The 13,796-nt window shown below is 27.4% G+C and overlaps 1 protein-coding gene across 1 annotated transcript; it reads left to right on the top strand.

The window, feature by feature from the left end:
- Positions 1-210: 210 nt before the first annotated feature.
- Positions 211-10,379, top strand: LOC107641243 (uncharacterized). The gene is made up of 16 exons (XM_088488924.1): positions 211-342; positions 1,136-1,163; positions 1,251-1,317; positions 1,432-1,565; positions 2,424-2,603; positions 2,709-2,774; positions 3,656-3,869; positions 4,048-4,130; positions 4,717-5,305; positions 5,826-6,448; positions 8,620-8,676; positions 8,886-8,914; positions 9,321-9,395; positions 9,660-9,750; positions 9,852-9,938; positions 10,149-10,379. The coding sequence occupies exons 1-16, from the start codon at positions 233-235 to the stop codon at positions 10,182-10,184; spliced, it is 2,469 nt and encodes an 822-aa protein (XP_088345050.1). The 5' UTR covers positions 211-232; the 3' UTR covers positions 10,185-10,379.
- Positions 10,380-13,796: the final 3,417 nt, after the last annotated feature.

The following is a 13,796-nucleotide window of genomic DNA, read 5'->3' as shown; positions in this document are numbered from 1 at the left end:
TAGTTTTGAGTTCTTGTATAAAGTTTAGATTTCTGTCAGAAATAAAAATCAAGACAAAAATGACAAAAATTCTAATAAAATTTAATCGAGTATGTTTTCTTCTCATCACTTTAATTCCTTAAAATCTTCACTTTTTTTCAAAAGTTTCATTTTGTTCCTTCATTGTTTTTCATTTTTTTTTTTTTGAATGGCTTGAATTTACAGTAAAGTTACAAAAAACAAAACATCAACAATGACAATTAATCAAAATCAGAAGCGATTAATCATTGTGGTTGATGGTAATGCAATGTTGGTCCAATATTGGCCAACGATTATTTCAGAATACCTTGAAAAGATCGTCAGGTTTGATAATTCTTGCTATTCTTCAAATTATCCACCACAAATTTACATAAAAACATCAATCTTAAACACTATCAAATTTATAATTAAAATGGTTAAATTATTTTTTTTCATCTAATTGATAAGATCTGTATTTTTTAAAAGCAAAAACTCTTGTTTATTAGTGTATTGTGAATTGTGATTACCATCAAATTCATATACATATATAGTAACCAACACATGAAGAATTTATTTATACATACAAAAAAAATATATTTTTCAGATGTAATATACAGGAGATATCTTTTAATTCGTCCTTCAATTCACTCTTTTTTCAAGCACTAAATCAATTGTTATTTTTGTTAAAAAATTATTACCTATTGTTTTCAAATGGGTATAATATAATATAAAATAATTTAGCCGAAATAATAGAAAAACTTTTATCTGTGTTATATTTTTTTTTCTTGGATGCATGAATGATTTGGTTGAAGGATTTTTTATTTTTATTTTGTTGTTGATTTTATAAAAAAATGTGTGATTTAACTTTGATTGAAAAAGAGAACGAGCTAAATATGGCTAATGAACTATCTCAATTTTGCTATTAATTAACAACTCCAAGAAATAATAAACCAACTTTTTTGGTTTAATAAGATTACTTGTTTACTATATATTGAACCTAATCTTTAAACATGTTTAGTGTAATTTAAAAACTGAAAGATATCATCAGTATCAAATTTTGTTTCAAGATTGAAATATGGATGTCTTAAAATTCATTTTCCTAATGTGCGTATAATAACTTTGATCCTTGTTATAACAGGAATTTTTGTGATAACAATCAAGAACAGGTAACTTGTTCTTCATTTATTAAAAATTATTTCTTTTCTTTATCTCTATATATGTTACTTTACTTCCTTCTTTCTAAATTAAAACAGGAAAACAACACAGTTCATGAAGTGGGGTTAGTTATTTACACTGCCAACAAATCAAAGAATACTCATGGTATGGTTTTTATATATTCGTTGGCATTTTCAACACACATGATTATTTTGCACTCTGAGTAGTAAAATTTCAATTTCTAAATCTAGTTCTAACTATTATATGCGTTCTTCATAGGATCTGATCATATCAAATTCCTTGATTGGACAAAAGATATGGAAACCTTTCTGGGCACTTTACCATTTTTTGAGTTGACTGGTGATGGCTCCGACAAGTTACTCATGACCCAAGGACTCATAGAAGCTATCATGGTACACCAACTAAATAAAATATCATTTAATTTTGAACAAATTAATTAATATTTGTTATTTATATATATATATATATATATATATATATATATATATATATATATATAATTTTATATGAGATTTAATATGGGAGCCACTTAGATAAAGATGTTAAAAACGTCTTTTTTTAAAAAATTTTTTAAAAATTAAAATTTAACACATATAATCAATTAAATTGTATTATTTTTATTAAAATTAGACCGGTCAGTTTAGCAAAAAAATTAATAAATGAAATTTTTAAATCAGTATAAATTAATATTTTTTATAAAAAATTACTACAATATCCCTATTATAAAACAACTAAAATATCCCTATCATATTTGAAAATTTTAAATTCTAATCCTATAATGATAGAGAAGAAAAGAGTTAGAATTTAAAATTTTTAAAATTAATATATATAATAAGAGTATTTTAATCATTTTATATAATAAGGGTATTGTAATTATTTTTTATAAAAAATAATATTAATTTAGATGAATTCAAAATTTGATTCACTATTTTTCAGTCAAATTAATTTGTCTGACCTAATTTTGACAAAAATAACATAATTTAAATAATTATATATATTAAATTTTAATTATTAAAAAATATCTTTAAAAAAAAAACGTTTTCTAGGTCTTTATCGAAGCATCCCCTATTATAATAACTCGATTTAATAATAATGGTAAGTGAAAAATGTTCAGATTTGACGCAACTCTCTTAAATGGTAAAATAATAACTATATATATTCTTTATTCTTTATGATTAAATATGTTATTCTTAATGCATGTATATAAGTAATAATTAACTTATTTCAATTATTGTGGCCAAACCGAACAGATGTTTATCAAAGATCCTAAACATAATGATCAAAAGAAGCACTGTGTTCTGGTGGCATTGTGTGAACCTAATCCAACTAAAACCCTAATTACTTTGCCAGTGATAGAAGATGGACAATTTCTTGGCTCAATTGAGACCATAAACGGTGATATTTTTGATGTCATGCAAATATTTGCCATGGTATATATAATAATATCTTTCAACCCTCTCTTATTTTTCCAAATTAATTAGATTATTGTATTACTCTTGTATACTGATTATGCTCATATTATATATTACTTGCAGCTTAATATATCTTTTTCAGTGATAACACCAACTGTGCATCCAATTTTCAGAGCCATTTTTAATAAGGTAACATAATGCTAATATTTATGTCTATATATATTTTATTCCCTTTTAGGCCTCTTCCAAGAGATTGTATAGCATCTAATTAATAATATAAATTTAGTCCCAAGATATCTAATACTATGGATTTTATCAAGTTTTTAAACATTGAAGATAGTCAATTTTATTACACTACATAGGGACAAAGAGTGAAAATAAATATAAGCTTAAAAAAGTATGGTCAAATTGAAATTGTTTCCATAGATGAGTTTCATACTTGAATGAATAGAATTATAGAACAAGGAACTAAAAAGAGAAAACGAGAGATTGTAATTAGTGACACATAATCTTAAAAAAAAATGGTGACAAATCTTGCTTTAGGGGAATAACCTATATGGGGAATAACCTATAAAATTTAAATAAGAAGATTATATATATGAGCTCGTCAGAATCAGAAGATATTTAATTAAACTAAACTATTTGTTTGTTATTTCAAATAATAGACTTGCCATTTTTAGTTTGTTATTTGTGTACTATTTGATTTGTAGATGGTGCATGCTATGCTGATTATTACTATTACAGTTAAGGTAGTTATCCAACTTTAGCAATATTTTTTAAGTATGACCAAAATATATATTCACTGTAGCTACTATAACGATGATCATTATTGTATAATTTATCTTTGTAAATATATAATTTTATGATTATGCTACATGTACATCAAAGTCAATTACCAAAGTCAGCCATCAGTATAAAATATATCTCGGAATACAAATACACGTTATAAATAAATTAAATCGCACATGTATTTATACACAAATATATTGATAATTGATTTTAATAGTTGATTTTAGTATACAAATAGCATTTTTGATAATTTTAATATGTTTTGGTTGTTTTTATTGTAGGCAAACAACGTTGATGAGACAGAGATTTATGTCTTGGGAGGCAGAAATGGGGAGATAAGTGTTTTGTTGTCCAAAAATTTCGTAGAGGCACACTCAATTCTGCAGGGTTCAACAAGCAAAAACATCACAAATTTTATTATACAAGAACCAATAACAGTAGCAGCAATAACCCATGTTATACCTGCCAATAATGTTTCAACCACTGATCTTCCAGGTTATTATTTATACTTGTAGAATATATAATATAATAATGTGTGACATCATTTTCTTTAAAAAAAAAAAAGAAAAAAAAAAAACTTGTTGTATATAGCTTAATTTTATTCAATATTAATTGTTATATATAATGATTCCTTTTTCTTCTTCTTTTTTTTTAATTTATTTTTTAATAACAGTTTCTAAATGTCAAAGTTCGGCTGCTATTGCAACAATGGTTACTGGAGAGCAATCTTTGGACGCTGCTAGCACTGTGAGACTGGTACATATTATGTAACCATTATTATTTTATATTATTTAATACCTTGCTTTTTTTCATTTGGCAGAAAGAAATTCAACATATTTTGCTATATATAAGCATAATTTCTATTACTAATTAGTGATTATAGTGTTTTTCTATTATATTATTTGGGTTTATTATTATTATTATTATTATTATTATTATTATTATTATTATTATTATTATTATTATTATTATCTACTTTGGTTAATTATATTATTTCATTAAACAACTCAGTTGACCAAATCATTTTTGACATACATTTACATATGAATTTGGACAAAATTAATATTTGTTTTTATTTTTTCAAAGAATAAGTATATAAGAGAATTAATTTTTAATTAGCCAATTTTTTTATTATAAAATATTTTTAAGTCTTATTTTTTTGTGAGAGTTTAAAATTTAAGATTTAAGTTTTACAATTTAAAATTAATGTAAAATAATAATTTTAAAAGGTTAACTTATATTGATTGAAAAAAAAATAATTAGTTAGTAGCTTCTTGAGTTTTATTCATTTCCCATGTGCATATATATAGTTTCTAAAAACACATTTTGTTTTCTTTTTAAGGATCACCATGAGTCACAGGTTGATGTCCCAAATAATGCTACACCCACACCTCAGATTGAGAGACATGATGAAGAAGATTATTTTTCCTCCTCTTTCTTTATTGATGACATGATTGATGAATTAATAAAGAACAATAATGATGATGATGATGAAGCAGAAGGAATTGATGGTATCTTATCACCAACCAATGACATACCCAATAGTTCTGTACCATTGGCAGTGTTCTCCTTTGAAGACCTATTAAACCCAAATCAAGAAACAATTTCTTGTTCTTCTTCTAAGACAAAGGTTTCAGGGAAAGATTTTGAAGAAGTTGATGAACATGAGTCTGGACAGGCATTGAGGAGCACCACTACTACTAATGATGAACAACACAAGAACAAATCAAAAGACAAAGCTATAATGACTGATGATTCGTTAACTCAAGTTGCGGTTTCATCAATGGATGTTCCCTCTATTAATATTGCACCTTCTCCTATGATGATGAGTGTGGGATCAAGTAGTAGAATGGGTGTACCTAACCCTGTTCTTAACTCTGGAATTTCTTCATCATCAAATCCTGCTCATCATGTTCTCGAATCCTCTGCAGGTATATACTTATATTGATTCTAGCATATATTACTATGTAGAGAGTATCTACTTAGCAAAGATTTTTTCTATTTTTAATTGCAATATTAAGATATACTTATTTTTTTTCTTTTATCTAAAAAAATAATTTTATAATATAATATAAGAGTTTTTATGATTAATTAAAAACTTTAAAATTTGATTTTTGTTAATCTCAAATAAAATTAAAGAATTTTATTATAAGACAAAAAAAGATATACAAAATAAGTATCACCATACTTCAAGTTTAGAAGAAACTCTTGCATAATTCCACAACCATGTCGACCACACAATAAATATATAGAACACACATAACACACTAGTACATGCTTTATTTTAACAGTAGTAATACTAAAGAGACAATCTTATTTAACATTAAGATAAATTTTGACTATTTTTTATTAATTATATTTTTGTTATTAAATATTTTGGTTATTTTAATATCTTCCCATTTTCAATCTCCTAATAAACATTATTTAATTTGTCATTAATTAACATGGTAGTGGCAGAGACATCACAAGCAGAAGTGCATGATACAAGTGGTGGTATGTTGATTCCAGGAATAGAAGCTATGTTTGGGATTAACAAGAATCACAGTTTTACTCATCATCACAATCAATATCTCTCATCATCATCATCATCACCATATTATTCCTTGTTTCCTAATTCCTCATCACTTGGGAGTAGTAGAACTATGCATCAACTTGAACAATATCCATCATCTTCTTCAGCAATAGCACCACCAATAACTCAAATGGGACACACCTCGCTCCTTCAATTTCAAGAACCATATCCATCCTCATCATCAGCAGCAGCACTAAACCCAGACTACTACTTTCTTGGCGCTGCTAATAATAATAATGCAACAATAATGGGAGGAAATTACTCATCACCATCAATGCTGTTTCCATTTGAACCATCCCCATCATTAGCATCAGAATATGGAGGAGAAGGACCACATAGCATTGGATACTTCACACAGTTGTTGCGAAAACAGCAACAACATGCTACTCAAGCTTATTATAATAATCAGCATCGCCGCCATATGCATGCAGGGCCAACCACATACCATTTGCCTTACTCTTCTTCAAAGGATTTCAATCAGTATGTTATCTTTACATGGGAGGTAACCTCAATTGCTACATTTCTTTATACTTTTACCTTTTTTTTCATTCAAACCACGGATTTTTACTAATTTATTCGTTCTGTAAAATTGTTATTTATAAGGGATACAGTGGCTTTGAAATTTTAAAAATACTTAAAAATACAATTAGGATTAAGATTACATTTTTTACAATTTGAAAAAATTTTTAATTTAAAAATAAAAAATATAATCAAATTAAAAAATATTATTAAATCATACAAAATATATTTTTAATTTTAGCTACATATTTTTGAAGTGTTGTTAAAATTTTATAACTAGTATAATTATAACTACTTTTAAAAAACGCACGCATGCACCACTTGCATGGCAAAGTTTTTTCTTCTAAATTTTCACATAAATGTATATCTAAAATTCAAGTCTACTAGTTAGTACCACTCTGATCTGTTGTCAACTGAGCTTTTGATAATAACATTAATTTAAGGTGATTGCTACGGTACGATAATAAATTCATACGTATCGATACGTTTAAAATATGGACAAATAACAATAAGATATGTGGAATTTATTTTCCATGTCAGCATTTTTTTTTAAATATATAGTATATCTCCACTTTTACTAAAACACCCTTTTAATTAAATAAAAATAAAAAATATTTATTTATTTAATTTTATAAAAAAATTTAAACATCTTTTTTTTATTTGATTAGACAAAAATACCCTTTTAAATTAATCAAATTTTAGAATTCAATTAATCCTAATTTTATAATTTCAAATAATTGAAACAACAAAACAAAAACATATTAAAAAAACAAAAAATCAAAATTGTTCTTCATTTGTGTTAAACATATTAAAAAAACAAAAAACTAAAATTATTCTTCATCTGAATTTAAAAACCCTCTCGTTCACCACATCCTATGAGGGTAAGGAACCACCACATCCTTCACCAGAGAACCCTGATCCCTGTCAACCTCCCAAACCCAACCACAAGAAGCACACTATTCTTCACCTTATCCACACATGCAACAGCGACTTGGGGTCCGCCGCCGTGAACACGTGGTCCCTCCCTCCATTCCTCTGCCAGTACTTCTGCCCCTCCAGCCACTCCACCAGCGCTTCCTGCGTCTCCTCGTCACTGTATGCCGCCTCCGACCCATCGCCTTGTTGGCTCGTCGACACCAACTGGCTCAGCGACGAGAAGAACGGCAGGTAGAACAGCTCCGCTTCTTCCGGGTCCATCACCCGGGTCACCGGTGACCCTATCCGATCTGACTCTGGACGGTTCATGTCCAGGAACAGAAACCACTCTCCCATGTGCTGGTGTCCAGGGTAGCTCAGCGAGGTTAGATTCTCTGGCGTGCCGCCGCCTCGGGAGGCGGATCGGGTGGCGATGACACCGTAGGTGAATCGAATGGGAAGGTCATACATGTAGACCTTAATGGCGGAGGACGAGGAATCTGCAGTGGCTATGGCGGCGGTGTCGGAGCAGGGTTGACTGGCGGAGGCAAAATTTACTGTCATGTCAAAGGCGGAGTTGTCGTCGGATTCAGATTCTGGCATGGTGGTGTGGCGGTTCGGGAAGGCGTTGAAGAGTGCGCAAGTGACGAAGATTACGAAAAAGATTTTGCGTTTAGGAATAAAAGAAGAATGTTTAAGTCTTTTTATAAAATTAAATAAATAATTTTTTTATTTTTATTTAATTAAAAGGGTATTTTAGTAAAAGTGGTGATATACTATATATTTAAAAAAGAAAAAATTAAATGCTGATGTGGAAAATAAATTCCACATATCTTATTGTTATTTGTCTATATTTTAAACGTATCGGTACGTATGAATTTATCATCGTACCGTAGCAAACACCTTAATTTAATGGTTAATTAATAAATGATATGGTCAACATATTCCAGGTTAGATTTTTATGCTAAAATTGGTAACTCTAGCTACGTGCGTTTGCTACATATCATATAGTAGTTAAGTAGCTTCTAAATTCCTTGACCAAAATGCCCTAGTTTGGAATTTACTTATGAAACATAATCATGTAATTGTTCTATCATACTTAGATTGTTGTATTAGGAGAAGGATTGGTATGTGTTCACAAGTCCAGATTTAAACATTAAATTTGTTAATATTGGTTCATGGATTTTATACTAATAATAATAATTTTGAAATATATACTTTTCTGTTGTTCATCATCAGGGATCTTTAATTGCAAGTACTTATCCTTCTGGTGGAGTGTCCTCCTATAAAGCAAAGGTATGATAATATATATATAATGGTGGAGATCACAATACATCTTCATCCCAATAATGATTATATTTAAGTAGAGAAACAAATCTTGATCCGTTTCCTATATATTTCCTATTAAGAAGCTTGCACTACAATTATGAAATTTAATTATAAAATAATTTAACATATATTTTTTTCTTTTTCTTTTTTTATTTTTTATTTGATTTGTGAAATAGGCCTACAGGAAAAAATCGACACCATTTGAGTAAGTGTATCCTCCTTTATTTTACCTCTACATTTTTGCTTAGAAAATCAAGCAATGCAAGAAGAAGCTAAGTTTCGGATATATTTAGATGTAGATGATGATCTTAATATTATCATATTTAATTTACAATTTGCCATCCCATCACCTATCGGCTAGGCGTATTTCAATAAAATTGTAGCAAAATTAGAATATGCCAATGACCCACACAACTTAGGTGTCAAATAATTACGAATAAAATAATAAAAAATAATATTTACATAATTTTTTCTCATTTCTTATAAATCATTTTTAATACTAAACATAACTATATAAAAAAATTATACAAAATTAGTGTATATGATATAACTCTAAAACAATTATATATATGTAGGGTGCTACTTTTTATTTGCTCCTCTTAATTTTTCAGGCTTACTGTTCAGTGGAAGACCAAGATTTTCATAAGCAACTATATACCACAGAGGAATGTTGAACATACAAAGAGGTGATTTTAATGGCAAAATATTGCTCATTATGAGATAAACATTTTTTTTTAGTTTGTTTATTAATGTATCCTTGTATGATATGGAAAAAATGTTACTCACGTACTGCACAATGTGCCTCCTAACTCACACATACATGACAATATATTAATTGAACCTTTTTTAAATAATCAATTAACATTTTTGGGAACCCATATGTATTATTTAGCATTATTCTTTATAGGGATTTCTTATATTATATATATTCACATGCATTTGAAAAGCAGAGTATTGAAATTGAAGCCAGATTCTGTGTTCTTCCATGTATCCGAGTACAACAATCTTGACTTATATAGTCTTCTAATTGGCAGAAAAGTGGTGAGTTGCACACATAAATTAAAATTAACTCATTAGCTTCTCTTCAATATTTTTTTTTATTTTTTTATATATATAATTCTTATATATATATTCTTTTGCAGTATGCCAAAATTGATTTACCGTCACAAATATTGATGATAAGCCCAACAGATAATGTATTTTTATATGAGGGAATAGTTTTTCCTGGGGTGAGTGAAATTTCAATATTGATTATATATTTCACATTGTTATTATCCTCTTTTTTTTTCTTTTTTTTTTTTTTATCTTTCTTTCAAGTAACCATGCATCATTTTAAATAATTGAGCAACAGTTGCTGAAATTTCGTTGCTTTTTTTTTTTAGTTTTCATTATTTTAATTTGATTTTAATTAATTTCGATTGGTGGTCTATGAATTGCAGGATACTTACTTTATTGAGCCACCTTACTTTTATTAGTCGTCATCATTCATGCATTATCTATCCGATCCAATCAAGAGGGAGCAATGCAAAATCATGAACAAAAATGATGCTGAATTATATATTATGGATCATAAGGTGCAGAATAATGTAAAGATTCATGGATTCCCTGAACATATGAATTTCACCATGGAAACTTCCTCTAATAATTACCAACTGCTTAGTGGGAGAACTTATTAGTGAAATATATCACCTTAAAATACATTTAATATATATATATATATATATATATATATATATATATATATATAGTATAAATCTTACTAAATGAAGTTTGGTTTTAATTTGGATATGCTGGTTAGTAATTAATTGGATTGATTAGTTAGTTTTTAAACTTTCTGATGATGATAATAGTTAAACTTAATGGAAGGTTTAAGTAGTACAAATTTTGTGGTGAAAGATAAACAGAAGTTTAACCAACTTGGGTTGGTCGTCGAGTAGTAGTCAACTTACTCGTTTATTTAGGTAATTATTGGGAGCTTATTTCTGCGACAGATTAATCCTTAATTTGTCGAGTTAAGAAATATCATGGGCAATAAAAAAAATAGGCCAAACTTTATTGATGGGTGAAAAAAATTACAAATAGGTTCTATAGAACAACAAGCATGTAAAACTTTGAAGAAGAATATGAATTTCAAAGTGCACTGTTATTAGAGAGGTAGCTAGGCAATATATATGAAATCTCATAAGAGGGAGGGAGAGAATTAAACACTATTAGGAATTCTTGCATCATTAGAAGTGTCAACTGAAGAGGTGAATTGCTCTTAAAGACCTTGTAAAATAGATAGCTAGTGTTCTTTAATAATATAATCTCCAATAACTTTGATTTGCAAGGAGTGCTAGCTAGGTTCATTGCTTTGATGAGGTCTTTGATGGTGAGACCTCCTTCGGATTTAGCTTATTGGCAGCAAAATTCACTTGACATTCTACGCAACTCTTCAATCAAGGAGTTAGAAAATTTAAAACAAGAGAAAGAGTAAATAAATAGGAATTACTTTACGTACGGATTTTATCAGAATCAAAAATACTATTTATAGATTAAAATTAGTCATCAAAATTAATTGCTATATATATAAAAAAGTAAAATATATTTAATTTTTTATCTTTAAAATTTGTCAAAAATTTTAAAATATCTCTAAATTTTATTTTATTTCAATTTTTTTTTAAGTTTTTGATTTACATCAAATATAATTCTAACAGCTAAATTTTTAAAAAGTTTAAGACTAATCCAATAATAATGCATGACAATAATATCTGTTTTACTTATGTTAAAGGTTGTTCTTGTAAAATTGTTGTTGAATTAATTTTAAATTTTTTGAAAAATTAGCTGTTAGAAATATATTTGATACAAATAAAAAAATTTTAGAACAAAAATTAAAATAAAATAAAATTTAAGAATATTTTTAAAATTTTTAATAAATTTTAAATACAAAAAAATATATTTTATTCTGTATAAAATTATAAATATATGTATAATTTAATTTATTTTTAATATATATATATATATATATATATATATATATATTCTACCTTTATAACTCATTTTAGTGTATATGCAGTATAAGTGAGTCAAATCTTCTCTGCCGCCCATTAATTCCAACCTGGGACTTTTCTGAGCCACTTTCGCGCATTGATAAAAAAAAGTTTTTGCATTCGTCGATCCGTGACCTAAGCACTATGGATGGGAGTGTTGGATTTTTATGAAACTTTGTGGAGTGTTGGATTTTTATGAAACTTTGTGGAGTGTTGGAGCTGAAAAATATCACTAATTTGTTTAAATTGATCTCTTTGTCCATTATTCCTTTCAATTTCATATGTGCTTATAATGTTTTTTCGTTTTTTGGTGAGTGGATTGGACAACCCAATTTTAAGTATCCAATAAATTAGACAATCTACAATCTTAGATACACAACACACCCACACATTCCTCACACATTTATTACATTTTTCCCCTCAAATGCATCCTCTAAACCTTAGTGGTGGGAAGGGGTGAAACGCCACCTGAACTAAGACTCTTGGGCTGCTCATAATGTTTAAGATGTGTCTGATCCTCTACAAAAAAAATAATTGAGTTATTCGCAGATAGTAAATGTTTTTTTTGTTTTTTTTTGGGTCATGCAAATAGTAAATGGTTAACAATAAGGTTCTTCTTATGGGCTAATTTTCAATTCTCATATACGATCTTGTTTGCTTTGTGAAGAAGGAAAAAAACTTTCGCACATAGTAGGAACAGATGTGACGATAGCTAGAGGGTCTTGTAAGGATGTTTCTATTCGATTTGGAGAAACTACATGAGGTTAACTATCTTTCCATAACCAGATAATAACAAAACTAATGAGAGACATCCATTCCATTATATTCAACATGTTCATGTGTCACTAAATATTATTCAAGTTTTTTCATAAAAAATTCTAAATAATTCATCTCATCTAAAATTATCAAAAATAAAAATAAAATTATTATTTTTCTAATATAACTTTCATCTAAGTATATATGATTATTAGAATAATAATTTATATTATTAAATAATATTTATATAATTACTATAATCATCATGGCATAATTTTACTAGAGTTTACCTATATATGTATGGGCAGTGCTACGATACTGAAGGCTTTTTTTTTCTATACATGATGAAAATATGTAGCTGAAATTATTTTTATACATATGGTTTCTATGCTGAGTGTAGTAGAAACAATTACTGAATCAAAGACAGAAATATGATGAGCTTGTCACTTCAGGTGTTATAATTAGCAGAAGTTAATGCTAATGTTAACGGTGTAATTTGTAGACCATTTTTGGTGGGCCTAAAAATTTTGTACAAAGTGGTTATGGATCTTTTTTTTCCTTTTAAATTTAAAAATAAAAGTGTTATGGGTAGTTTTTTTAATTCAAGAAAGAGGATTATGGATAGCAAAAAGTAAAGAAAAAGAAAATCTATTGCTGAAAAATAAAACAAAAAACACTTGTTCTTGTCCCAAAAAAAAAAAAAAACCATGATGATGAACGTAACAGTGATGACATGAGCTGAAAAAAAGTGGCAATTATAGGAAGAGTAACACTAGCAATAATAATAATAATAATAATAATAATAATAATAATAATAATAATTAGAGAATTATGTTTAAGATTTAATAAACATCACAAATTGTTCGACTTTTTGATTTAGGATTTAGAGTATGTTTTGAGTGTGATAATTTTTGTGGAAGAACAAATTTTTGTTAGATGATTTTAGAAAAAAAGTAAATGAATATTGTTAGGCAGAGATAATAATAATTTATTTACTCCGTTAAATTATTGAATTTGATCCCATAATAATTTGTTATTCAACTTTTGATATTTAATAGTCAATTTAAGAATTTTATATTAGATGTCTATTAAAATGATCAATTCTCAGTTTAAATGAATTGGTGTTGTTTGTTAGAAATTAATTCGAAAGAATATTATTTATCTTCTTTTGAAATTAGCTTGAGCTTTTCCGGTAGTAACTGCATTAATTTAAAGAACTTTTTCAATTATGAATATTAGTAAGAGTTAGCTTCTAATTATATGAGAAATAAATTTCTAAATAATTATTTACTAATATGCATA

The sequence above is a fragment of the Arachis ipaensis genome, chromosome B5 (genome assembly GCF_059453495.1).
Source record: "Arachis ipaensis isolate K30076 ecotype BB chromosome B5, ASM5945349v1, whole genome shotgun sequence".
NCBI classification, from domain to species: domain Eukaryota; kingdom Viridiplantae; phylum Streptophyta; class Magnoliopsida; order Fabales; family Fabaceae; genus Arachis; species Arachis ipaensis.
Note: the sequence above shows the minus strand (reverse complement) of the source record. Positions and strands in the feature narration are given on the sequence as shown.